At 42.8% G+C, this 25,277-nt stretch overlaps 1 protein-coding gene and 1 long non-coding RNA gene across 2 annotated transcripts in view; one reads left to right on the top strand and one right to left on the bottom strand.

Moving 5' to 3' along the window:
- Window positions 1–21,673, bottom strand: part of LOC103151216 (ephrin type-A receptor 4-like) — a 30,147-nt gene extending 8,474 nt beyond the window's left edge. Inside the window, exons 1-7 of the mRNA XM_016681282.1 lie at window positions 20,925–21,673; window positions 19,190–19,257; window positions 17,023–17,220; window positions 16,602–16,712; window positions 15,826–16,180; window positions 3,647–3,802; window positions 2,532–3,044 (exon numbers count right to left, since the gene is read on the bottom strand). Coding sequence (XP_016536768.1) covers window positions 2,532–3,044; window positions 3,647–3,802; window positions 15,826–16,180; window positions 16,602–16,712; window positions 17,023–17,220; window positions 19,190–19,257; window positions 20,925–21,081 — 1,558 coding nt within the window. The 5' untranslated portion in view covers window positions 21,082–21,673. The remainder of the gene's footprint in view (window positions 1–2,531; window positions 3,045–3,646; window positions 3,803–15,825; window positions 16,181–16,601; window positions 16,713–17,022; window positions 17,221–19,189; window positions 19,258–20,924) is intronic.
- Window positions 11–15,006, top strand: LOC103151215 (uncharacterized). Its single transcript, XR_477622.2, has 3 exons — window positions 11–612; window positions 12,771–12,934; window positions 13,869–15,006. It is a non-coding gene; the product is annotated as an uncharacterized LOC103151215 (long non-coding RNA).
- Window positions 21,674–25,277: the final 3,604 nt, after the last annotated feature.

Below are 25,277 nucleotides of genomic sequence, written 5' to 3'. Positions count from 1 at the left end.
GAAGCGAAAGATGAGTAGAGATTAAACAGTGGCACAGCTTTTTTTTTTTTTTTTCTGAAATTGTAAAATGACACTTTCACTGTACTGGATGCGGCTAATAGCGCATTCACTGAGCTTTTTTAATCAAAGTCTCTTGGAGCCAGTGCACCTCATTACTTTCTATTCCCTCGACACCTGCCTCGTTTTACTCTCACGACTCTCCGTTTCTCCATCATTTTTATCCGCATTCGTCCTTTTTTATTTTTTTATTTTGTGCCTGTTCGCATCATATCGGACCATATGGCAGAGCAGGTTGGACTTGACACATCCCAGGCACACACTCTCATGCTGTGCAGACACAGCAACTTATTTCCCCAAGGCACCTGGAACTAAGCAGGTGTGCTGGTATCTAAATGCCACCATAAAGACTTGCAGCAACGACGCTTCAGATGTAGCAGCACGCAAAAACAAAGCGAATAAAAAAAAAAGGGGGCGAGGGGGCTTCCACTAAAAACTAATAAAGAGCACGTGCGAGGGAGACGCCACACATAAGCTGACTCCTTCACAAGGAAAATGAAACACTTCATAAAATGCGGGTGATTTTTCTAACGCTTCTTTGGATCCGTGCTGAGGGTAAGAAAAGCTCCAGCTCTGCTTGTACCAGCGCTGTTGTTCAGTTACTTCCTGACCGTCATGATTTGTGTTTTTCTCCCCCTCGTCAACTTTTTTTTTTTTTCATTTGTCATTGAAGTCAGTGATTTCCTGAATACTTTTGACACCATCTCAAGAGCCCCCCCGCAGCCCCCTGTAATTAATTCAGTTGTTTGGTGTGGGAGGACAAAGTAATAACTATGAACGATATAATGGTGATACTAGGAACAACAGTTTCCAGTGGAGGCAGAGGAGGCAAAAAGTGAAAATCCAAATCCAGTGTGCGGTTGATATGAATGCTAAAGGCGTTCCGCTGTCAGCTGCAACGCCATGCGTGCTCGTTTAGCGAGCTAGCTATGCGCTAGCTTGACTTTTATACAGGTGCGATGAAAAATAAAGCACATCCCATAGAAATTTTACAGTTTAGTGTCGTCAATGTTTTTGGGATGTGCTTAATTTTTTCCACACATGAGCAGCTCCAGAGAAGGTAGAAAAACAAGCTTTGAGTCTTTTTTTTTTTTTTTTAAATGTTTGCATTTTTTAAGACTTTATAGTTGGTGTTCAGGTATTAATCTTCCAATCTAGTTACATAATTATCAAGTGATATTTTTCAAATTTCCCGTCAGCTTTAAACATTTTTTTTTTAACTCAAAAACACGACGGATCGCTGGGCCAATGACTGCCCTGGTGTTCAATCACCAGGCTTAGCAAGTTTTCTGGGGAAAACCTTGAAACAACTTGTTACTTCTTAAAAAAAACCTCATTGAAATGTTTTTTTTTTAATATATTATTTTTACTATTACTGGAAATGTTGCAAATTGTTAGATCTTTGTAAAGTTTGTCTGTTGTGGAGGGGTTTCATAATCTCTACCTCTGTTTTAGCTTAGCTGTAAGGTAAGTTTGACCAACTTATGAAAAATAAAGATGTGTTCACATTTATGTTTCTTTTTTTTTATTAATGTAATGTTCTATTTTAGGGAGAAGTACACAATTTGATTTCAATTTCCATACAATTAACACTTTTAAAACAAGATGAGGTGTAAGAGGACCTTTCAAAGCCATCTGCGTTTATTATGTCGTTTACCCTTTTCAATGCAAATGTGTGACAGCTATAAACCACAAGCGTTCATCTGCTAATGGAAATGAAGGCCTAAATGCTTAATGTAATGCAACATAATGCATTTATGTTTATTTCAGTCACATGGTTGAAGCTCTTCTTGGTGGAACTAAACAGGGCATGCACCTGCAGATGCGCCATTAAAACAGTGAGCAACCTTACGCCTACACCGGCGCTCCGATTTTCTCGCCCGGTTACAAATGTTGGACACCCACCTATCTTAGATTTAAAAAAAAAAAGACGACTCCAGCATCAGTAAGATAAAGCACTCAAATGCTATGTTAAACTCAGCTCATGAATCGGAAAAGTAAAGAAGCGCATCTATGCCAGTGTCAGTGGAGTTAATCAACAGCACCCTAACCCTAACTATTTTAATTTTGGCTCCAAACAATCACAGAGGCAACTACTTTTAAAATCGGTTGAAATCCTGGAGTAGGCCTAGAGTCAGCAAAGTCTTTTCAAGAAGACACAATCAACAATAAACCTAAGCCTTAAAATATAATTATAGCAGTTTTTTTTATGTTTCTCAAACATATTTACCACAGCAAGATTAAAAAAACCACCGAGACGCTATTTTTTGAAAGGTATACAAATCTTGCTCTTTTCATGCTTCCACAATTTTGACCATTACTCATGGGATCTTGCCTCCCTCTGGGCACGCAGCAAACAGCAGTTTGTGCTCAGCTGACCCACTTACGGAGCACTTCTTTATAAGCAGATTTCTCGTTATTACTGGAGTCAACAATCTGACACGTTTATCACACGCAGCACTTCTTCCCCTCACCTGCTTGGTTGGTGGTGAGGCTGACTGATGCGCTCTGTGATGCCCCTGCGCCGCTCACCAGGGAGACCCCGTTGCGGGCGTAGACGACGAAGGTGTAGTGTGTGTGGGCCCGGAGCCTGCTCACTACCATCCTGGTGGTCTGAAGGCCGGTCTGGTCCGGAGAGAAGAGCACGTCTGAGCCGCAGGGGAGACAAAGCTGGGTGCCGGAGGCAGACTCCGATCCGGGCCACGGGTATTCACCGGGCCCGCTCTGGAAAACCCCTCTGCCGAGCTGAACCTCAGATCCTACAATCCCTTGGTCCGACTGCATTCCCAGGCTGCTGTGCTGGACCTCAGGCTGGGAGACCGTGTGATTTCGTGGAGGCTGACCGTGGCTTCCGGTTTGACATATGAGACACTCCAGACTGTAACTGATGTCGCTTCTGCCTCCCAGCCGCCGAGGGGGTGCCCACTCCAAGACCACCGATGTTTCGTTCACTACAGAGATAAGCTGCTGTGGTGCTGAGGGAGGCTCTGGAGATAAACATAAAACCAAAACCGACTGTATTTATATCTACATCACATAAGGAAGGAGGAACAATAAGAAAGCAGAGGGGTATTTCAGGGGGCAGTCCTTGGCTTAACATGAAGACATCTGGTATTACGCTGAAAACCATATGGCTCTGGGATGCTTTTGATGGTTTGGTTGTTTTCTTTTTTGGAATCTAATGTTATGTGTGTGCGTGTGCATGAGAGACTCGCGTACAAGTGTGCGCTCATTTTTCCCAGGCGAAGGAAACCATGTGCTGTATATAGGCATAATTAGGTTTAAGACACACAGAGCAGCGTCTTCAAATCTCTCGCACAGACTCAGAGAAAGAGTAGGTGCATTTATTCAGTCCTCAATGTCTGGTAGTTATCACCACCAGACAGGATGTAGATGGTGCCTTAGTCATAAGCAATGGGATTATAAAACAGGGGTGGCATTCACATACGTTTGTTTAGCCTTCTGTTGGGAGGAGATAGAGAGTTTGGGAAACAATGCATGTTCTTCCCTTTTTATTTGGGAGAATTGCACGCACCCATCATTAGTGTTTTCGCTTCCATTTTAACTGTTTGTGTGTCTGTGCTCTTACGGGTGCAGGCCATGGAGGGTGGGTCAGAATCTGCACGGAAGAATCCTGTGTGGCAATCGCAAACGTTAGCGCCGTCCCGAAGCGAGCGGCTGTGAGGAGGGCACTTGGAGCAGCCAGCATCCGAAGACTTGGACTTGTAGAAACCAGCAGAACATGCTGCAGAGAGATGACAGAAGACACTGAATTACTTCTTTAAAATGATGTCGATAAAGAACACCAAAGAGATCCGTAAGCTGCAGTGGTAACAATTTACCTCCACAATAGCTCAGATTTGAATTTACAATGTTGCTTGTAAATGAGCTTTTACAACTGGTTCTATCTGAAGGAATGTTTGTAGGAACCAATATAAAGACAGTCTGTGGTTTCTTCCTTAAAGAGGAAGTATTATGTACTTTCCAGCCATATAGTATCACTTTATACCACAATCAAGTAACTATGTTAACTTCAGTTGTTATGAAAATCGTCTATATACCAAAAACAAGAAATTTGACTTCACCTCATAGCCCTATGCGACGCCTTGGAAATAGCCTCTCTCTAAGAAGCTCCTATCCTTCCTGACACTTCCAACACGTCTCCATGTGTGGCAAGGAGAACATTGCTTCTCCGTGCCATTCATCGATCCCGTTTACAACCATTCTTGGGACCATTTGTGTCGTTAGCTCAGCAGACATGCTGCAGTTTCACAAGATGTTTGCTGATTTCTGTTACCACCAAGCCAGATGGAGGTGTGAAGGAGGGAGGGCCGTTCTGTGTTGCAGGGAGCTCAGCTGGGGACTAACACTCCAAGGTGGATCTGTGGGTAAATGGGCAGTGCGTTGTATGAGCAGGCTGCCGCGGGAGATTTAAGGAATTTTCACACAAAAAAAATGTGTGAATGATTCAAAGGAGCACTCCACATGTGTGTTTGATGAGGGAATAACATTATAACATGACATAAATCTCAAAAATCTCATACTGCTGCTGTACTACTTCCAAACAACTACTACAGTATGTGAAGTATGAGGGGTGGGGTTTAAACATATCCAGTGCCGACTGATTCTTTTCTACTCATTCTTGATAAGATCTCGTTTAGGTTTAGATCTGGACTCCAATATGCCATGCGGAGGTTCTCTGGTGTAGATTCTTCAATCCTGTCCTTAATCTTTAGAGACAGACTCAAGAAACATCAGTTTCTTGAGTCTGTTGGTGTACACCACCTCACAAAAAGGTTTACCCACAGAATAAATTTCCAACCAGGTGTTTAGCAAATTCAGAGAAAATTTTGAGAACATTTCCCCAAATTTTTTTTATTTTATTTTTTTCTTGGGATGAAAGAGGCTTTCAGATGCCAGTGGTAGCTACTGAACGTTCTTACTCAAAGAGTGTAAATCAAATATGGGACGGTAAAGTTACAATAAGCCTCACAAAAAAAGCAAAATGTAGCACAGAAAAGAAAACTTTTAAAAATATAATTGTTTTTTTTTTTTTTTCGGTGGGAGGTTGGGGGGTGTTTTTGTTATCCACTCTGATGCAGACAGCCTTTTCTGACCTGGGTTCAAATGCAAGTTAATCCTCGATCCTTATTTTTGACATCCTGGTCAATACGTTAATCAGCCATTGCAGTTTTAGGGCTCAAGGACAAACAACTGTAGAGGAAGATCTCAGGAAATAAAAGGATACAGTGCGAGGGGGAGGGGCACTTTGACTTCCATTATCTTGACTTTTGATGAGCGAAGAAAGAAGCACCTAAAAGAACATTAACTGATCAGCTCCCACTCACACGTGGAGAACAGAAACAGTGGAAGTGAATACATCAAAACTGCACAGTCCCGTCGGCCCACACAAACACAACTGACATTTAAATACATGAAAGAGGAGAAACAGAGAAAGAGAGAGGGTGACAGAGAGACGAGGAGGGGTGGCGGAGGGAGGGGAATCTTCTCTCCGTATACCGAGGAGTTCATGCATTGACAGAGCCACAATGCAATAAATGAGTGCATAATTATACCGCTTGACATCCACTGCTGAAGCAGAAGACATTGCAAAGCGTGGTGGGTTCGAGCGATTTTTTTATTTGCATGTTTGATTTCACAAGGAAAACCTTTGCTTGTTGCTGCTGAAATTCCTTTCAGAGCCTCCTTTTTCATCATCAGTTCCTATTCATCCTTCTTTCTGGGTCTCACCGGCTTCCCCAGTTCCATCCTTTGTTTTACAGCCCTTTCACATTTCCAAGGCGCTCGAAGACATCCCAGTGGGAGTGGATAGGAATGCGGGAATGATGTGTGTGCTCAGATGTGTCAGTGTGCTTTATGACGCTCGCATCGCTAAATGAGAGGGAGGAAGTCTTCCCTGTAATCTACTCTGACCAACTATCCTGCCCCATCTGCGCTCGGCTCCACAGATTTGCTCTTTCACACAGTCTTCTGCCCATCCTTTTCACATTTCACATTCTCCCCCATTTTCTCCCTCTTCACTTCCTTTTCGACCTCCAACTCATTGGCACTCCGCTCTCTGATAACTCTCACTTGCTTGAGGCATCTCCGTACAGCCGTCAAGCTCCGTTTGAGGCATCACTCACGTGCTCCGCAGCGATACCAGTTGAAACAAGACCGCACGTAAAACACACAAACCTGTAACTTCATAAGCAGGTTTACGGCTGATAATGGGAGGTTTTCATCTTGTGAATGATTCATCCTGTCGCATCAGGTGATACAAACAACTGAGAGATAAAATGCGGTGTAGTCATAATTCTCCTGTTGCACACATTCCTTTGTTTGTAGCTGTCAATGTATGTAAAAGTCCATTGTTGGGAACGAAAGGTGAATCAAATGGAAAAAAAAAAAAGGCTTAGGGAAGCATTTAAACTGTTGAGGACCTCGAGGTTGATTACAGGACTCAACGGGAATGCCAGGAGGGGAACACTCTGCTTTTGTCTCTGTCCTCTCCAGTCCTTACCGCCTGGATGAAAAGAAAGGGAGGTATTTGAAGCCATAAACTTCTGTCAGCACCCTCTCATGTCTCTATTCTCTCTGTTTTCTGTAGCTCTTTGTGTCTTCTTTAGCGCTGGTTTTGACAGGAGGGGGCGAGTGCTGGTGACCTGGAATAAGAGCTCATGAGGGTGTCATTAACCCGACATTAACCCTGCGCTACCGAGGGCCGAGGAAGTGCCTGAGTCGGACGATAAAGTGGGAGCAACGGGGACAAACACACAGGTCCTGATAATACAAGGTGAAAACTTGAGTGGAACTGTCTCGACTGTGGACACGTTATTATACCGCCTGCTAGAAAAGGACAATAATTACACTGAAATCAGCTGTTAGGAAATTGTAAGGGATGGAGAAAGGGCTGTGGAAAAGACAACACAAGGGAGAGAAAAAAAAAAGACGGACGTAGAGCCAGAGATAAAAAGGTGAGAGGAGAAAGACAAAACGAGGAAGAGGAGGGAGGGACTCGGAGGGGAAGGTGCCCTTTGATTACTATCAGCATTGTCGGCATTTGCATACGCATTCTTCTGCTACCTAAAATGCAAATGCGGCTCATTGCGAATCCAAGCAAGAGCCTGGTCGGCGCACTGTATGCGGCACATGTGTGGTGGTGTGTGTGTGTGCGCGGGGATTCTCCTTGACCCGTTGTTATCTGTCATCATCCCTTGTTCCTTCGTAGCAGAGGGGTGGAGATGGAGGAAGTACCCCTTACTGCTCTGGCCTGACACCTGTCTGTGTGATGGATGGAGGCAGGGATGGATTGATGGATGAAAGGGCCGATACACTGCCACGAAAGAAAGAAAAACACTTTGACTGCCGGGGGTCATGCCCCTTTTAATTAAAGCCTGTAGAAATGCAGATGATCATTTCCTTGTGTACAAACACGGCGGAGGAGCTGACAACTTTTTGCTTGGTGAAAGCAAAAAGTTGGGGTCAGATTTAAGGAACTCTGGAGTTCAGATTAGTATCAACACATGACCTATGCAGTTAGCAACAAAAAGTGGCCAAATTCAGCTGCTGACCAGTATCAACCTGTCTTTGTCATAGAATGTGTTGGGTTTGGATGTAATGGCAGTCTTTGGGATATGCTAAGTACTGTGCTGAGGGCTTAAATGGACAAGGATGGGGGAACTGAGACCCCTTTTCAGAAGTCAAACTAAAAAGCAAAAAAATTATTGAGAGTGCACACTTTGCTATAAGTGTCTGAAGGGATCGTTCTAAAGACATATAGTAAAATTTAGGCTCCAGTGTTTATTTGACATCACAAGTCTCTTTTACCTCTATGTTTTTGTAGGTTAAGAAGCTGAAATATTTGGGAACAACTGTTCTAGGCATGACCATACTATACAAAGGGCTTACCAGGGCAGTAGCCCAGGGCCCTAACGCTATGGGAGCCCCTTTTAAAAAAAAGAACTGTTTTGAAAACATATTTTTCAAGTTTCTCAAGTTTCCATCACTGTGAGATGCTTTAATTGGTTGTGTTTTCAAGTGGATATACCAATGCATGAACAATGTCAACTCCCCAATCACTTTAACTTCGTTCTAAAATTGTAAGACCCTGTTTTGCAAGAAGTTCTCCCTCACACATATGGTTTGACATCATCTCTACTCCAGTATAAATATTCAATGGAAATCAAGAGAAGAGAAAGCTAGAAATATTTTCTGGATGCTAATCTTACAGCTTCACGCATTAGAGTTAAGGGAAAACCAGCATCTAAATTTCAAATCAGCCTCAACGTTTTGCTCGGTACATCTGTGATTTCAGAGCGTCTGTCTGAAACCTTTCGAGTTCCCGCCATGAGGGTGGCTGCTTTCCATCTCATTGAAATCAAAAAGAAAAATAAAAAATCTGGCTTAAAATTTCTGAGGTTTAAAGAGAAATGTGTAAAGACTGGTGAGTGTGTGTGTATGCCCACCCAAATCCAAGGGTGAATACATTAGCATTTGAAAAGCGGTCTACAACAATATCCCCTCCTCCCTATCAGACACACATCTCTACCCCACCACCAGCGGAAGCAAACCCCCTTACTCCTGACTGAAAATCTCAGAGAAGAGTTCAGGAAGAGAAAGGAGGGATAATGAGACCAAGACAGAGAGAAACTGGAAAAAAAAAAAGCCGGTGCCGATGCCAGAGAGCTATAGACTGCTTGGTGGAACTGGCAAAGCTCCTCTACATTAAGACCAACCTGGGAGATGGAGACAATAGCGCACAAACACACGCATGCAGTCTGATTCTGGTTGGAGGATTGCAAACCACTCCCCCCCCAACCTGAGTTTGGCTCATTTCAGACAATTACTCGTGGCTCTCCAGCGTCTTTCCTCAGACTGTCACCTGCTGTACACAAACACACCCTTGCACACAGACATACACACACACACACACACACACACACACACACACACACACACTTCCTTCTCCGTTTGCCCCTCAACACTGCTCTCCAGGCATTCCTGGGCATTCCTCCAAACAGCAAGTACATTCGAGGGAAGGCTTTGTTGGGCAGAAAATCAGAGATGCGATGCACAGGCGCACACTCGATTATACGCACACGCACACACTGTATGTTAGCTATCCAACATGTCCTGAGTCCAGAAGCGCCGTGCAATAATTAGAGGGGCTGAATGCAGCGATTACGCACTCATTCCATCATCTGCTTGGTTCTTCTTTCTATCATCTCTCTTTCACTGCGGCTGCCTTTCTGCTCAAATGCTTTCTGCTGTTTACAAGACACTGCAGGTGCGTTGGAGGGAAGCACAAGCATGAAATCTCTCTGGATGGAAGTGAGCACAGAGGCAAAAAAACAACAAAAAAAAACGCTCAGACACACAGAAACATTCCAATCTTCCCGGGCTGCAAGTTGAGGAGAATCAGACGACAAAGACGGGAGGAGGACGGCAGAGACAAAAAGCAGAAGGCTCCTCTTTCATTCCGCCTCCCCAATCGTTCACATTTCAGATGCTTTCTGAGGTCTCTCCTTCCTCGTTTCCGATCATCCCAGACGGATCACAGCTGTCAAACTTTTGACGTCTTCATCTGCCTCGGTCATGACCCCGCACTCCGCAGCTAAACCGCCTGTGTGTATGTGTGTGTGTGTGCGTGCGAGCGGCTGTCACTCAGGGTTTTTGACGTCTTCATCGGGCTCAGTCATGACCTCGATCTTAACCAGGGCTATAGAAAAGATGAGGGAGGTCCCTCTCGCTTGTGTTTTCTGTGTTCGTCCCCTTTGCTCCCAGTGATGGACCCCTCCACCACTGTGGGAGGAGCAGCCCATGTATTGATGCCTTCTGCTGTCAGTGGCCTTCTTTCAACCCCCTCTTGCCCCATTCAACATCTAATCCCTTCTTCCTCTCCAGAGCTTCTCCTCTCCATCCTCATTACCCTGCGTCAACACTCCAGATGAACTTTTCACATCACCGCTTTGTCTGAATCTGCTCGGATTTCGGCTCATTTTATAGCAGCAAGTTTTTGGATGTGCTAAGATTCCTTGCAGGAGTTACTGGCGATTACACGTTGTCAATGTAAATAGTGACTTGCCAAATTTTCACTCCCCCTTGAACCTTTAGGTATTTTGTCAAGAAATATGATCACTGGTTTCAAATATTTATTTGTATTTAGACCACTTCACAAAGATGCCAATAACAGCTGAGTTTAGAAGTCCACATGTGTGAAAGCGTCAGAGGTTTGGTAGAAAATCCGTAAGCAGGAAGAGGCACACCAGAAACGCTAGTGACAAAGTTACGATAGCTTAGAGTAGAGTTTGGTAAGAAAAAAAAAAAAATTCAGAAAGAAATGTTCACTCCATAATCTGAAATGGAAGAAGTTTGTTAAAACTGTATTGAGAGCAGTTGTGACTTAAGGGGAGCATGAATTAGTAAATCAGCCATTAGCCCCATGGTAGCTATGAAGGAGCTGCCGAGATCCACAGCTGCTGTTTAGGAATCTGTGCACAGTTGACTAGTGGTCGTGCACTCCAATAACCTGGTCTTTATGCAACACTATGAAAAGGAAAACCATAAAAGTCATAAAATGTTATGCCTAAAGCTTTTCAGAAGCAGTTTAAGGTAGATGGCAAAAGTAGAAGGAGCTCTGGTCAGATTAGATCAGAGCTGATTTATTTATTTTTTTTCCCTTTTGGCTAGAATGCAAAAACTATCTGCCAGAAACCGACACTGCACATCATCCTACACACCCCATCCCAACAATAAAACATAGCAATGGAAGTATCATGCATTGATGATACTTTTCTTCAACAGGACCCAGGTACACAAAGCTGGTAATGGAAACTGCTTCTACGAAGTGTTTACTCAGGGAGGCCGAATACAAATGCATCACATTTCTTACCACTTACAAATTATTTACTTCCATGTGCTAAACTTACAAATCAGCATTACTTGCATGATAGCACCTTTGATTTAACATCTTCTTTAAAGTTTTACTGCAGAGTCTGTTCTGTTTTTTTTGTTTTGTTTTGTTTTGTTTTATTTGAAAGCATCTGGAGTTAAATTAAATGCAGAGCCCAACATTTCGTAAATATGTATATTCCGTTTCTAGGTGGGTATCCTGTTATGGCTTTCATACATGTCTTAGAAATCCAGCTGAAGCCAGACAAAGATTACTGTAGCTTAATGGGAAGAATAAAAGCAGGAGGAAAGACCCACCCTGTGTCCATTCAAAGGTAACAGAATCTGCCTACCAGCATGCGAAACTCTTCCTCCCTGGAGGCCCTTGTGCTCGGCCTGGCTGTGTTCCTTATAAAAACACAAACGTGGTGCATCCACTTAGGTGGCTGCTTATTGCCATGAGCATAATGGATGCAGCGATTGTAATTTTCCTTTTTTTCTTTCATTCTTGTGGTAATAAATATTGCAGACCTGCGGCAGAGATTTTTGGAACATGATCAGCGCTGGCAGTCGTCTACTTACTGAACAAGACTTTTATTAACTCTGATTTACAGTTTTGATGAAGCTGAAGCCGTTTCTCACATCTTACCCTGGGAATAAGAACGGGGGGCTCTCACACTCCAGTTGGCACATGTGTCTCTAGTTTGGTCTTAGATGTGTGGAGCTTCTGCTGACTGAATTTGGGGATATTTATCCAATTGAAGCCTTTTAAATGTCAAACCTGCATCATCCTACGAGGCTCTGCAGCAGAACTATCAAAATCTAAGTCGAAGCAATTTTGTGTTCTCTATTCCTGGGAGTTTTTTATTTTAAGAAAGTGATTTTCCCGGTGTGGATAAATGTGATTGACCAACACAGAGAGACCGTATGGGCTAACATTTCCCACAGCTCAGCCTAGAACGTGGAACGGACAAGATGAGGTTGCAACACAAGGAGAATGTGAAGCTGATAAAAACCAAATCACTCCCATGAACAGTTCCTTCCAAAAGTCTTCATAACCCTTCAATATTGAAAGTGGAGAGAATACAGTGGAACTTCAAACCGAGCAAGACACGACCGTCTAACTACGCGGACTGGCCGGGAGAGGAGAGCATTAACCAGAGAAGAAGCAGCCAAGATTCTGCTAAGATTTACAGCCCAGTTGGAAGAATCTGTCAAGGACAACTATTAGTTGTGCACTACAAAAATCTGGCTCTTATGGAAGCATGACAAGAATCAAGCTATTGTCGAAAGGAAGCCTTAAGAAGTCTCTTTTCACTGGATACAGTAACCACAAAAAAAGCTGCTTTGTTTAATTAACAAAAAATATCTAGCTAAGAAACTAACACTGCACATTAATCTAAAAAAACAAAAAAAAAATCACCAAGAACGGTGGTGGTAGCATCATGCTGTAGGGAAGATTATCTTCAACAGAGATAGCAAAGTGTTAAGTTGTGCAAGTTGGAAGTCTAATGGAGCTAAATGAACCTAACCCAAACATGCTCGAAGAAATCCAGGTTTAGTTGCAAAAGACTGCAAGAAGCGGGGCGAACCTCCCTGCAGGACGATGACTCATAATGTGGTTTAAGTTTGTGGTTGGAAAGAAAGCAACTTAATGTGCAATCTTTCAGACACAACCCCCAGCAGCTCTTCATCACGACATTATCTTCATCTTCTCATTTACAACCGTGGGACTGAGAGTGTAGGACTGAGAAGTGGTTTGTATGATAAACTAGTGGGAGCGATGGGGACGAATGCACTGACAATAGTGGTTCCAACAGGTGTTTGTCAATTGCTGCTGCCACTAGTCTGGAGGAGCAGAGTGGCAGGAAAGGGAAGAAGCTGGAGGAGGAGTGCTGGGTAATGAGGTAGAGAACTGAATCCACCACATGACTGCCATGAGAGATTCAAGAACTTCATCCACAACAGGACAATAACCATCTAGGTATGTTTTGGATGAGGGGAATAACATTACATATTGATTTTACGTAAATACCCCCTTTAAATACACAGTGATTTGAAATGGTCTTGCGTCAAACTCTATTAGATAAGACCTTCTGACTGTCTATTCAACAGGTCTTAATAGATCTTCCAATTCTCCTAGTGGTCTGTCTTTTTATTTTTGAATGTGGACTTTGCCTTCTCTGTCAGTACGTTTTAGTTTAGTTTTGTTTCTTTTATTTACTTATACCAGCCTATTTATTAGATGGAAAGGTATAAAAGCTTTTGTTTTCTTTTTACTACGCTGTGGTGAAATAAAAAAAAAAACAAAGCAAAACAAAAAAACACATTACCGTTTAGCTGTCAACAACAAAACTGGGATATCTTGTTATGATGCAATGTTTTATTGAAAGGGGATAACAAAAGAGAAAGTGCCACACCTAAAACAAGGTGAATGAACGTTATGAACATAATGCAGAAGGGAAATCCTCGATAAACAGAGAAGAAATCGAGAATAGACACCATGACAGAAAACCAGAGAGATGCATCATCATCATTTGATCAACTACTGTGTGCCAAGTTTTCAGGGAACAGGTTTTTGGCAATTCCCTTGTTGTGCTAAAATAATATTTTCTGTCTGTTCAATTCTGTGATCTTTGGTAGTTTTAATAGCTTCCACTTACAATATTGGTGTAAAATACTAGCATCACTAGTAGTAAAAGAGCCAAACGATGCAGAGTAAGAGCCTGGTTCAACTCTTGAGCTACCTTATGCTTGAATGATTCATAAAGTAGAGCTAAGTGGCTTAACATGTCTATGGGAAGAATATTCTCGAACTTTATAACCTCGGTGACATGAAAAGACTATAACCGTTTTCTATCAATTATTCCTCCATCCAAATCTGCCTTCCCCTTTCCACCCCCTTTTTTTCCCCACAGATTGTTAACGGAAACAATTAGAAACGTTCAGGTCTCTATCTCCGGCTGCTGAGACAAGAGATTCTCCGGATCAGCGCTGCGAATTCATCCGGACTTTGATGGATTTCCCCTGACGCAGCTGCTCCAAGCCAACAACCTGACAGGCGGTGAGAGCGGGAGACGCAGAAGAGAGCTGCAGATAGATAGATGGCACTTCACATCTGCTGGACGTTCAGTGGAGTCAAGGGGGATCTCCTAAATCTCGGAACATATTTCAGACCTCAAGGACGACCCCGCAGCACCTCCTCCTCCTCCTCCTCCTCCCCCAAACGGGAGGGTGTTTGCAGGATGGAGGTTTCAGAGAGCGTTTGTCTCACATAGAGAGAGGTTTGGCGGCGTTGTTCTCACTGCATAGAATGAAATGTCAACTTTTTTTCCGCCTCTCTTTTTATTGCCAACTGGCACAGAGTTGCGTCCCGCTCCAAGCGTCTCCTCTGTTCTCTTTGAGTTATGGTTCTGTTTGTTATACAATTAGCCCGCCAGGACGGGCATCATAAATAAAGCCCAGGGCGTAGATCAGCAAGTTGTTCTCCCCCTTTTCACTCTGTTGGTCCCGGTCCATCTGCGTATGTATGTGTCTGAGCTGACGTGTTGCGTGTCTGCTCCATGTGGGACTGAATAGCGGGAGTCAAATCTTGTCATAAAACAAACAAAAAAAAAGGTGTTTCCGCTCTGTCTGTTGTCTCCGCGCGCCTCATGTTGAGACAAAAAGCGCGCACGTTTAAACATCTGCACCGACAAAACGCTTCAGATAAACTGTTCCACAAGAACGTGAACCAGTGTCGCTGGCCAGACGGTCAAACGTCCAACTTAAGCTCACACTCACACCAAAGAGCTTCCAAAGTGAAAGCATGTAGCCCGCTTCTTAACAGGGGAGAAGCTCTGAGAGGAACATGCTAACAAGTTCCGACTCATTTGATGAATTTGTTCTGCAACCGAACTGCGAGTCACACATTATTTCTTGACTGGGCACAGTCCGACTGTGGAAGTATCTCATCGCGGCGACTTTGCCAAGTAAGCACCAGTGCAAACTATCAATGTACTGCATTAATTAGTCTAAAGCAAAGATGCTTTAGACTCAAACAGACGAAAAAAAAAATATCATGGCTGTTTAACAACTTTATACTTGGCACAGCAGCCCTATTTAATCACAGGTAATAGAGATTGGGGGGATGGTCTTTAGGTTTTATCGCTGTATTTTGTGGTATTTTTTGGGGGTGAGATTATTAAAGCACAAAATGATTCTAAAGTCCAGCCCGATATTTTAAGCAACATACCTATCACTGCATACAGTTGGAGCCTTACAAAAACAAATAGCTGGAGTGCAACCCCACTGAACAACTGTACACACTAATTTCAGTCAATAACTTGGAAATTCTAATTCAGCATCGTGCGTTTTGCTCATCTACTGTAACAGAAGTAGTATTTTGAACATTCGAGTCACAAGACATGCAAAATCACACACAGTTTATTTTGTTTGTAAATTACAATTTTAGCTTTCAAATGAGTAACGATTATTGTCCCTTTTTAAATAAAAAAAAGAATGAGAAAATCCGTTCCTTATCATTTTTGAGTTAAGAAAAGTCCCAAGAATCACAGCAACTTTAGGATTTATATTGGTGTTTTCAGTGTGAGATTACACAGCACCGTTACTGTGTTAGCAAGACCTATAACGGCCACAACTGTTTCTAAATGTATTTTTTAAATTCGTTTGAAATATACAGTGATTATTTGATAAATCCCAATCTTTTCCATTTCCTTTCTGTATCCTAATGGACTGAGTGATAAAAGTTGTCACTGACGCTGTTGTGGGAATTCCAAATGCTGGCATAAAATAATCTAATGCCTATAGTTGACAGGCATTCAGTCAAAAGAAGCTACCTAGAAGGAATCATTGCATCCAGCAATAGTTGCCTACCTTTACATGCGCCGCCCTGCTCTTCGTAGCCTGGTTTGCAGAGACATCCGCCGATAGGAACCAACCACTCTCCATCTGCTCCACAGTACATTTTCGGCTCCTCTCGCTCCTCTGACTGGTTGACGCATGACCCCCTGACCTCGACCAGGGAAGACGTGTCAGCGCCGGTGATCGTGTCGGGAAAGGTCGCCAAGTTCCGTACAGTGAGCGGGCAAGTTTTGTAGAAAACCCGGACGGAAACCAAAGCAATGCAGGCGCCCACGTCCTGAAAGGCCAGGTAGAAGCCCTTCCTCGTCGTGACCTTCACATCTCGAATTTCTGTGTTCAACTTCATGATACGGTCCCCGACGTCCACCTGGAAGTGAAGAGGACGGAATAATCTTAATGGAACGTGCAGTAAAGCATCTCAGTCCGGTTCACTGGTTCAACCCGAACGTGAGAGTTTCAGCTGAACCGTTTGCCGATGTTTCCATTTTCGGCACTTGGCTCTCGTTCAGGTGAACTTTTATCGATTTCGCAGGTAAAAGTAACGTTTAATGCGTGCAACACTTAGATCAGCAGAATTTTTTTTTTGTTTTAGGAGCGGCTAAGCAAAAGCATGCTGCCAATTTTTAGAGGACAGAAAAACAGACATCCAAGATCGAAGCACTTGTAAACCATGTCAGAAAATTACAGCTAAGTGCCAGAAGGTTTTATTTTCCGCATGGAGGCAAATTAAAGTGAGAGGAGGTGGGCGGATAAACAACTGAAAGCCTGACTCAGTTGTTCGGTGCTACCTGGGTGAAACTCTCGTCTGCTGCCACCGTGTCCACCTTAATGAAGCTGCTCTCCTTGATGTAGCTCTCTCTGTCTTCGTTTGACTCGTGGTAGTACAGATTGAACGTCTCCTGCAAGATAAGAAACGGGTTTAGGAAAAAGCAGTGGCTGAGAATAACATCAATATAGTTCTATTTTGGCTCAAAGATAATAGGTCAAATTCAGGTTTGGGCTAAGCTAATCAGCAAATAATGCAATGCCTTGCAGTAGCATATACATGCATTTTAAAAATGAAGGGTTTGTGCATATAAGAAAGTTCTTTTGGGAAAAGTCTGTGCTCGTGGTGAAAGCCAGCATGAGAAATGGAGTTAAATCTTAATTAAAAATCCCTACAGTCCTGCAGCTCCCCTCTGCTTCCACATCATGCAGAACGTTCTCTACCTTGCAGGTGCCGGTGACTCCTGGCAGGCTGTTGCAGTCTCTCAAAGTAAACTTGACTTCGACGTAAACCCGCTGAGCACCGGACCGTGGGATCCAGTCTGTTCTCAGCCAGTTGTTCTGACTGGGCTCCAGAACATTACACACCTGGTACGTCCTGATGGGGATGTTCTTCTCATCCATAATGCTCACTTCCTCCCACTTCAAACACACACACACACACACACACACAATTCTGTTACTCCACAGGAGAAATGAAAGTTTTACATTTTTTTTAGGAATAAAGAAAAATGTGTATAATTACAGCTCACTGAGTAAATGAAGATGCCTCGCATCTTTTAGCTGCTTCCTTGCTTTGCAGGAAACTGCTAGACTTTACCCATGCAAACACTAACACGCTGGCTGACAAGACAAACTTTTAATAAGCAGATGTTTGTTCAGTGTGATCATTCTCAGTGGCTACACTGTATGGAGCAACAGAGAAGGATCCATGCTGCCAGCTGCAGCTAATTTTGCAATTTTGTCAGGAAGCCACTTAGACAGCCATTATTTTTCAGAAAATGACTCAATGTTTGGTGGTTTTATGTTTACATAATCTGCCCTCATAAACTGAAAGCGGTCACTTCATCGGGTCCTCTTTGTCCCAATGAAGGCTGCAGACTGGGTCCAAAACCATTTCCAATGCTGCGTCCTCTTAATTCACAGCAGTGATTTAAAGCTTCGCCATCCAACATTCACTCTGGCATCAATATTCTGCAACGGCCAGCGGTTCCGATCTGTTGAGAGTCCAAGGCTTTCTGCGGGCGCATTTCCATACAAGCGAGGCGGGCTCAACCTTCGCCGCGCCATCCATCTCAATAGGGCCGATTATTTGCCTTGTACTGTGACCCTCCAAATGACCGCTGAGCCTCCCAGCTCCAAATTGGCTTTTTATTGCCACTGAATAATAATCTTGCTCTCTCCGTACCAGTGAGAGCTGTATACACGCTAAATTTACCGTGTCCGGAGAAAGAAAAAGAGAGGGCGAACTGTGTGAGTGATAGAGTGTGCGCGTGTGTGTTGGCGTGCGCGTATTATAGGGTGAGTGTGCGAAGAGTTTTCTTAACCTGATCAATATGTCATCAGTGGTGCGTGCAGGGTTACAGCAGAAACGCTGATAAATTACCAGTGATGTAAATTTTAGTAGATGTGCAAAAAGAACCCGCAGTGCAGCAAACGTGTGACAGACTCTGACCTTCAGTTTGTAATAAAACTTCATTCTTTCATCATTTTTCAGTAGCAGGGCAGTTAAAATACTGAAAACACACTGGGCAAGCGTCGTATCTGACAGCTAAGTTTCATGGCGACGCAATGACTCATACGCCTTATCTGAGTTTTATTGTCCAGATATACCAGTCTGCTATTGTTTTAACTGTACGCTGCTTCCTGCTGTGCACAAAAGCAGACATAGAAACCTTTTTGGTGTGACCTCTTTTAAGGCAGACAGAGATCACAGCTGTCAGAGGGAAGAGTCTCTTTGTCCCAACCATAAAGAAGCTGAGTTTTTCTATCTGTGTGTGTGTGTGTGTGTGTGTGTGTGTGTGTGTGTGTGTGTGTGTGTGTTTCTGAAAGATGGGGATGATGGGGGGTGCCTCTAATCTAAAGCTCAGTACGTGAAGAGCAGGACCCTGTCAATCAAGCCGCACGCGATAGAATAAGAGCACGGTAACCCCGAAGAAATAGAAGTCAAGTTCACCAATAACTTTTATGTTACAGTTTTAGATCACGGTGACAACAAAAAGTACCAAAAAAAAGAAAAAAAAAAGAAAAAGCTGGTAAGTTAAAATATAAAACAGATATTTCCAGGATTTATTCTGGCAATTACTTGGTAGTACAAATCCCTAAAAAAAAAAAATGACACCCACCATCAAGCTGGTTTGTGCCTTTGCCTGTGCCAAATTAAACGCCAGCAATCTCATATTAGCACTTAGTCTTGGTGAACAACAGCACATTGCAAAATCTGTGGGAAGATTATTTACAGCTTTCCAGACCAAGTGTGCACAAGTGTGTGTGAATGTGCATGTGCTTAAGATAGAGATTGTGTTTTCAGAGGAGAGAGCAAGTTGTAAACAGTGTATCTGTAAAGAGAGAGAGAGAGAGAGAGAGAGAGAAAAAAGAGTCTCCCACTCACCCCTCCCTCTGCAGGATTGGCTGCCCATTTCAGTTCTCCTGGCACTGTCCTGGTATCCAGCAGGGTCACTGGAATCGCAGATACACACGCACACACACACATGCATGCAAATAGTTTAAGAACAAACAGCGTACAATGCTTCACAACAACGTTATTAAGCCATGAAACTTAAGCTGGATAAGTTAGAAAACCCTGTTCTGGCTACAGTATGTGTTGGCTGGAGTTTGTGACAACTGTAAAATAAGCAAGGGCCTCTTTGAGTTTCTCATAGCATGATGAATACTACACTTTCATCAACTTTATCACGTTTACACAATAGCCCTGCTGAAAAGTGTAAAATATATGGAATAATACCACGTATACAAGTGGTATATTAGCGTGGATTTGTTTCCACACTAATAAGTTCCAAACACTGGGCATCTATGGATATTCTCTTTTCTTTCTTTTTTTAATTTTTTTTAAATTTTGACCAATTTATATCTTTTTTTAACCCGAACAACTGATACCCTGTTTACATTTAGCTCAAACTAAACGTTGGCTAGTCCATTTCATCAACACTCTTGGCTTTTATTAGATGTTTTTTTTTTCTCCATAAAGCAGATTAAGTCTTCCTTCCAATTGGGGGAAAAGCGTAGAGGCCTCCTTTCAGCCAGCTGACAGGCAGAGCCCATAAACAGGCATAGGGTTTGCACTGCATGATGCTAAGCTGTAGCATTCTCTAAATGTAGTTTATTTTTATTGTCTGGCATTTCATAAAAAGTGAGCAAAAACAGCATGATATCCTTGGTATACATTTTTGCTCATACTGGTCTACGCTTACTGCCAAAATACAGAAAGTTTTATAAGATGGAGACAACTTTTAACCCTCTAGACTACCATTTCCCATGTTGCTGCAGCACAACTTGAAATAAAAGGAGAAAAAAAAATCCTTAGTTTAAACAGCCTGCTAGTGTGCAAATTCATGTTTTCAAGCATGTGCCGGATTTCTGCAAATTTGATGCAATAAAACATGCTTTATTTTAGCCACTGTACACCAGCCACGATTTGAAAACTACTGTAATTCTCATAAGATATGTAAAATCTGTATCATTTGAAGGCGGGGCCATAAACGAGTGGCATGGATTTAAAAAGGGACACTATGAAGGACAAAAGGGAAAGCACATTAATGAAAATCAATCAGTCAATCACTTGTTCAATTAATCAGTCATTCCACAGATGAACAATAGAGCTGGCCATTGTTCATTTACCGCTTGAAAACAAAAGTAAATAGCGAGGTTTGTGTTACTTTATTTTAGTTTGTAAGTTGCAGTAGCAGCATTCCTTTCGTGTTGCACTGCGTTGCAATACGATTTCAATCAATTGCTTCATAAGTGTTGACGTTCTATCTTAATCCAAAGAGATTACCGAAGCGTGAAAGATATTAATTTAACTTCAAAGGTTTTACAATAACATGCAGTAAAAGCTATAATGGCCGTTTTTTTCTTTTTTTGTCACCCCAATCCATAACAAAAGGGATTCCCCCCCTGCCGCCTCTTTACAGAGCACACTTGCAAAATTATGCAGCTCAAATGGAGAAATCAACCATAAAATCATTACAAAATTCATAAGGTGATAAGCATTTAACTTTTCCTCTAATAGTTCACGATCCGCGCAGCTCAGCCCTCCTCTCTCCCTGAGCGCCCTGAGCGCACGCAGCGCCTCTTTCCAGCGGTTTAACCCCGGCACGCACACTCACCTTCATTGGGGAGATAGCTCCTCGTCCTGGCGCAAGAAACCAGCGTTATTATCCAGACGGATGATAAAAATGTCCGCAACAGAATCCCAGCCATGTGTGCCGTGCGGAAGCCTGCGAGCTCTCCGTGGGCTGTGCGCGCTGGCTGAAGCGGCTCCATCCCGGTGGGAAAACTCCGTGTGAATGAAACCAAGTGTGAAAGCGAGTTGGGATGGATGCAGGCGGCAAGAGCGGCGGCGGCGGATTCAGGGGCGGTCTCCCACTCAGAAGCTTCCCTTGATGGTAAATGACATGAAGTTAACGCAAAACAGCGCTGAGGCTCATATTAGCGTCAGTCACTGAAATATTACTTGTTAGTAAGCATATTTTAAAGAGAAAGTTGCTGATAAAAAAATAAATAAATTAGGTTTATTAGGAGACTGGGTGACAGAAGATGATCGGTAGCTTTCGAAATTTATGAAACGTAATGAAATGGCATATATAAATAAAGAAAACTTTAAATTATAGAAAACCCCCAGCAAGCTTCACCTGCTTCATCTGTAATATCCTCTTATCTAAACCAAGCGTCTGCCTAAACAAATATAGAGATAATCTAAAGGAGGCCGGAGGTAAACGTTACAAGAGCTACACTGTAAAAAAAGAAGAAGAAGAAGAAGAAGAAGAAAAAAGAAAAACCGCACTGTGCTGCATAATTTCAAAAAACATGAATGTTTCACAAGTTCCCCACAACTGGTTGGGCTGCACGAATGTGGCTGGAATTATCAGAGGCTCTTTGTCCGCATGAGCAGACAACAGGATGCTGCAGAGTGTGACTACAGCGCCACCTGTTGACGGATGGGAACCTCCGTAGGTAGTATGCTAATGACATGAGGATAAGGAGACATCTCTCAGCTGCTAATATTTTAAACTCCATATGGGCGTAATAAAGGAAATAAAATAAGCTGACTCATTTCTTTAAAGCTCTTACGCTAGCTTTTCTGTAAAAATAGAAAAACTCAATTTACCACTTCAGAACCATTTGTACCCCCTGTTGAGCTATTTTTAAAAAATCCGTCTTGTCTTCACTCGTGTTCAAAACAGAGGTATAGGGTAAACATGTCATTTTTAGGTTTTCTATTTGCTTTGTAACGTTGTGATTTGTTATTTAATTAAAATAAATACAATCTTCCCAAAAACAACAAGCACATAAAAGGTGATTAAAACAGCTGATTAGTCATTTTGAGTGTTTAGCTTGTTCATTTACATTTTTTTTGTTTGTTTTTTTTTTGTTTGTTTTTTTTACAATTACTGGCATACCCTTAAAAGTATTTGTTGTGTACAGCATGCAGAAAAGTGAATCAAGTACACTCGAGAGCAACGCATGGGAACTGGGGCAGGGAAAAGTGGAAAGGTCAAGTTTCATTATTAATTTACTCCTCAGTTGTCCAGGTAAACATCTTATTGAGATCAAAATACATTTCTTTATATGAGACTCACAAAGTAGTAGGAACACAGCAAGTTAAAATAAAACAATTTCCTAAAAAAAACAACAACAAAAAAACAAAGTAACCACAACTAATTCTGCAAGTAACTAGATTTCAATTAGAGTTGGAGGTAAGCACACTTTTTGCATTTGTCAACTGCATATAAAAAGGAATTTGGCATTTTATATATTATTGTAAAGAACATTTGTACAGAGAGGGTGTAGCAGGAGCTAGATGGATACTGGGATTATCAATTGTGCACACAAATCTTATAAAAATGTCCATGGTTTGGTGATGATGAAGTCTCGATGACGTTTCCTGCAAAACTCATGCATTACAACATCAGTTTGGCTTCCTCTGCCAAATGATCACCAGATAGACTAATCATCCCATCACTTAGCCCCAGCATGCATGCATCTCCACTGCATCCTACGACATTACTATTCCAGTCAACACTAAAGGGAGGAGATAAGAAGGAAACACCTTCTCTCTGCAGTCTTCAAGTTGTTGGGGTAAGCTAAAGTGCGTGCATTGCCTTTGTGTTGACAAATCATGTAACTATTCAGTGTGACACCAGCTGAAAATGAAACTGACTCAGATTTTAGTGAATATGCATTTCGAAGTAATGGGAAAAATACAAACAGGAACATCACCTATTAAAGTTCTGAAGACATTATACTCATTACCGTTTGCTTAAGTTTGAACATCTACAGCAGTGAACAGCATGGCTTGCTGGAGTCAAACTCTGGCTCAGGCTGGTCAGATGAACACATGGTAACTCAAAGGAGATTTGAAAAGCTTTAGAAATGTTGTTGATGTCAATCAGAAGAGATAAAATCCCTTCACCATTGAATATACTAATATTAGTTGATTAGCAGGATTATCGTCTCCTGTAATTTTGAATACAAAAGCAAACGTAGTATTTATAAACTGGATCATTTTTATGTGGTGTCCCTTTCAAAAGTGTTTTGATTTACAAGACACACAAAGAAAAATAAATCATTACTTCATTGTCAGGCTGTATCTTCATTATCGAGACATATTTATTTATTTATTGGAAAAAAAAAAATCGCCACTTGACAACTTCTTTAATAGAAGCAAACATACGCTGGGCAAGAGTTGTGTGTAAAAGCATGAGGGGACAAACAAAGACAAGGCACATGACGTGTCCTCCTACACTCTCCTTCGAAACAGAGACATGCTGAACATCTACAAATGTTAGTTTCTTTATAACCTCTGTTGAAAATCACCAGCGTACAGCACTACATAGTTGATGCCTGATTTTGTAGGGAGTAGTGTGAACAGGCAAGTGTATTTGTGAGCGCAAGTGTGTACACACCGGGAGTTTCTGTGTGTCGATCCCTGTTGGTCTCCATCTTGCGTTTTTGTCTTCACAGTTGCTACGCTGAAACCATCTCAGTCCCCTGTAAGGCACCATAATGGACCCAGGAAGAGCATCTGGCACTTTGGGACAACAAAAAAAACAAAAAAAAAAAAAACACCTCCCCGCTTCGATCTGCCAATCTACCCCCCCAACGACCATAATACCATTTTCACGATTCATTCTCCTTCCACGCCACGATAGACTGCGCAATCACAAAAGCCCAATTAGCCAAGAGAGGAACGTCGACTTTGCTCGGGGACCGAACAGCCAATGGCATCAGGCGGCGTCCGACGAGGGCCTATGGGGCCGCGGGCGCAGGTGGGTGGGACATGGTGACACGATGACATGGATGGAGAACGCACCATTTGTTTCTGGTCATTTATGTCAACCAAAGTTTTGATTGATGATACTCGGGGATGTTTTTCCCACTCTCCCTTGAGATTCCCACCTCTCAGGAGCGGGGGAGTGGGGGGGGTGTTCTTGGACCCTTAAGTTTGGCCCTTAGTCCTGTGCCACACAAACACACATCTTGCACTGACTTTTTGTTCCATTTTAGGGTCCCCAGATGGCTGCTGCCCACACATCTGTATTGAAAGAAAAATCTCTAAATATAGGCTGCGTTACCATTTGCACCAATTCGCTTTGACTCGATGAAGGTAAGGTGAGTGGAAAAGGACCGCGAAATTTTCCCCGAAAGTAAAAAACAAAGTAGACAAATGTAAATTTGTGCGTGTGAGTGAGAGTGTAAAGAGAAAAGCCCGAGGGACGGTAGGTGTGTGGGCGTCTGAGATAGGAGAACAATAGAAGCAAGGAAGGAGAGATGAGGAGCAGCACGTTGCCAGTGAGGATTTGATTGGGTGGGAGGATGGTTAGTCGTGGCGTGGAGTGGGGTGTTGGGAAAAAAAAAGGATGATCCCTCAAAGGCTCTATGAGATATTCCTGGAGCGAGCAAGGGTTTCATTTGGCTTGCAGTCCTAAACAGAGAGCTTAAACTGTTTAATATTCATACAGCCAGACTGGAATTCTCCTGGATGTACCGCAGATAATAGAGTTTCTCAATGTGCGCTGTGGAAGTTTGCGCGGTCGAACTCGTCAGGTCGACAAAGCGTCATTAGCATGTCAGAGGCGTTCTGTTGGGTACCCAGTTCCCTCCGTAGCAGCTGCTAGCCTGGCAAATTACTCAGTTCATGTGTGCATTGGACTGAACGCGCATCCGTGTTGAGAATGCACAAAGGAGGCGGCAGAGGGAAGGTTACATCAAAAACACCCGTCCTCAGACCGTGTGTGTGCCTGTATGTGTCTCAGCTTTGATGACTGGAGAAATCTCCATCAGCACCTTGCTTTGGGAGCGTACAGTATTTGTGTGTGTGTGTGCGCACGCGGGGAGTGTTTGTGTGCTGTGTTTGTGTGCTGTGTTTGCGTGCGATTGCATAAACATGGTGTCAGAGTGATGAGATGTTCTCTCTATCCATCTGTTCTGCTGGCATTTACATCTTAGGGAGCACTACA

Source organism: Poecilia formosa, unplaced genomic scaffold, assembly GCF_000485575.1.
Source record: "Poecilia formosa unplaced genomic scaffold, Poecilia_formosa-5.1.2 Scaffold275, whole genome shotgun sequence".
In the NCBI taxonomy this organism is placed as follows: Eukaryota; Metazoa; Chordata; class Actinopteri; order Cyprinodontiformes; family Poeciliidae; genus Poecilia; species Poecilia formosa.
This window is presented reverse-complemented; position numbering and strand designations above follow the sequence as displayed.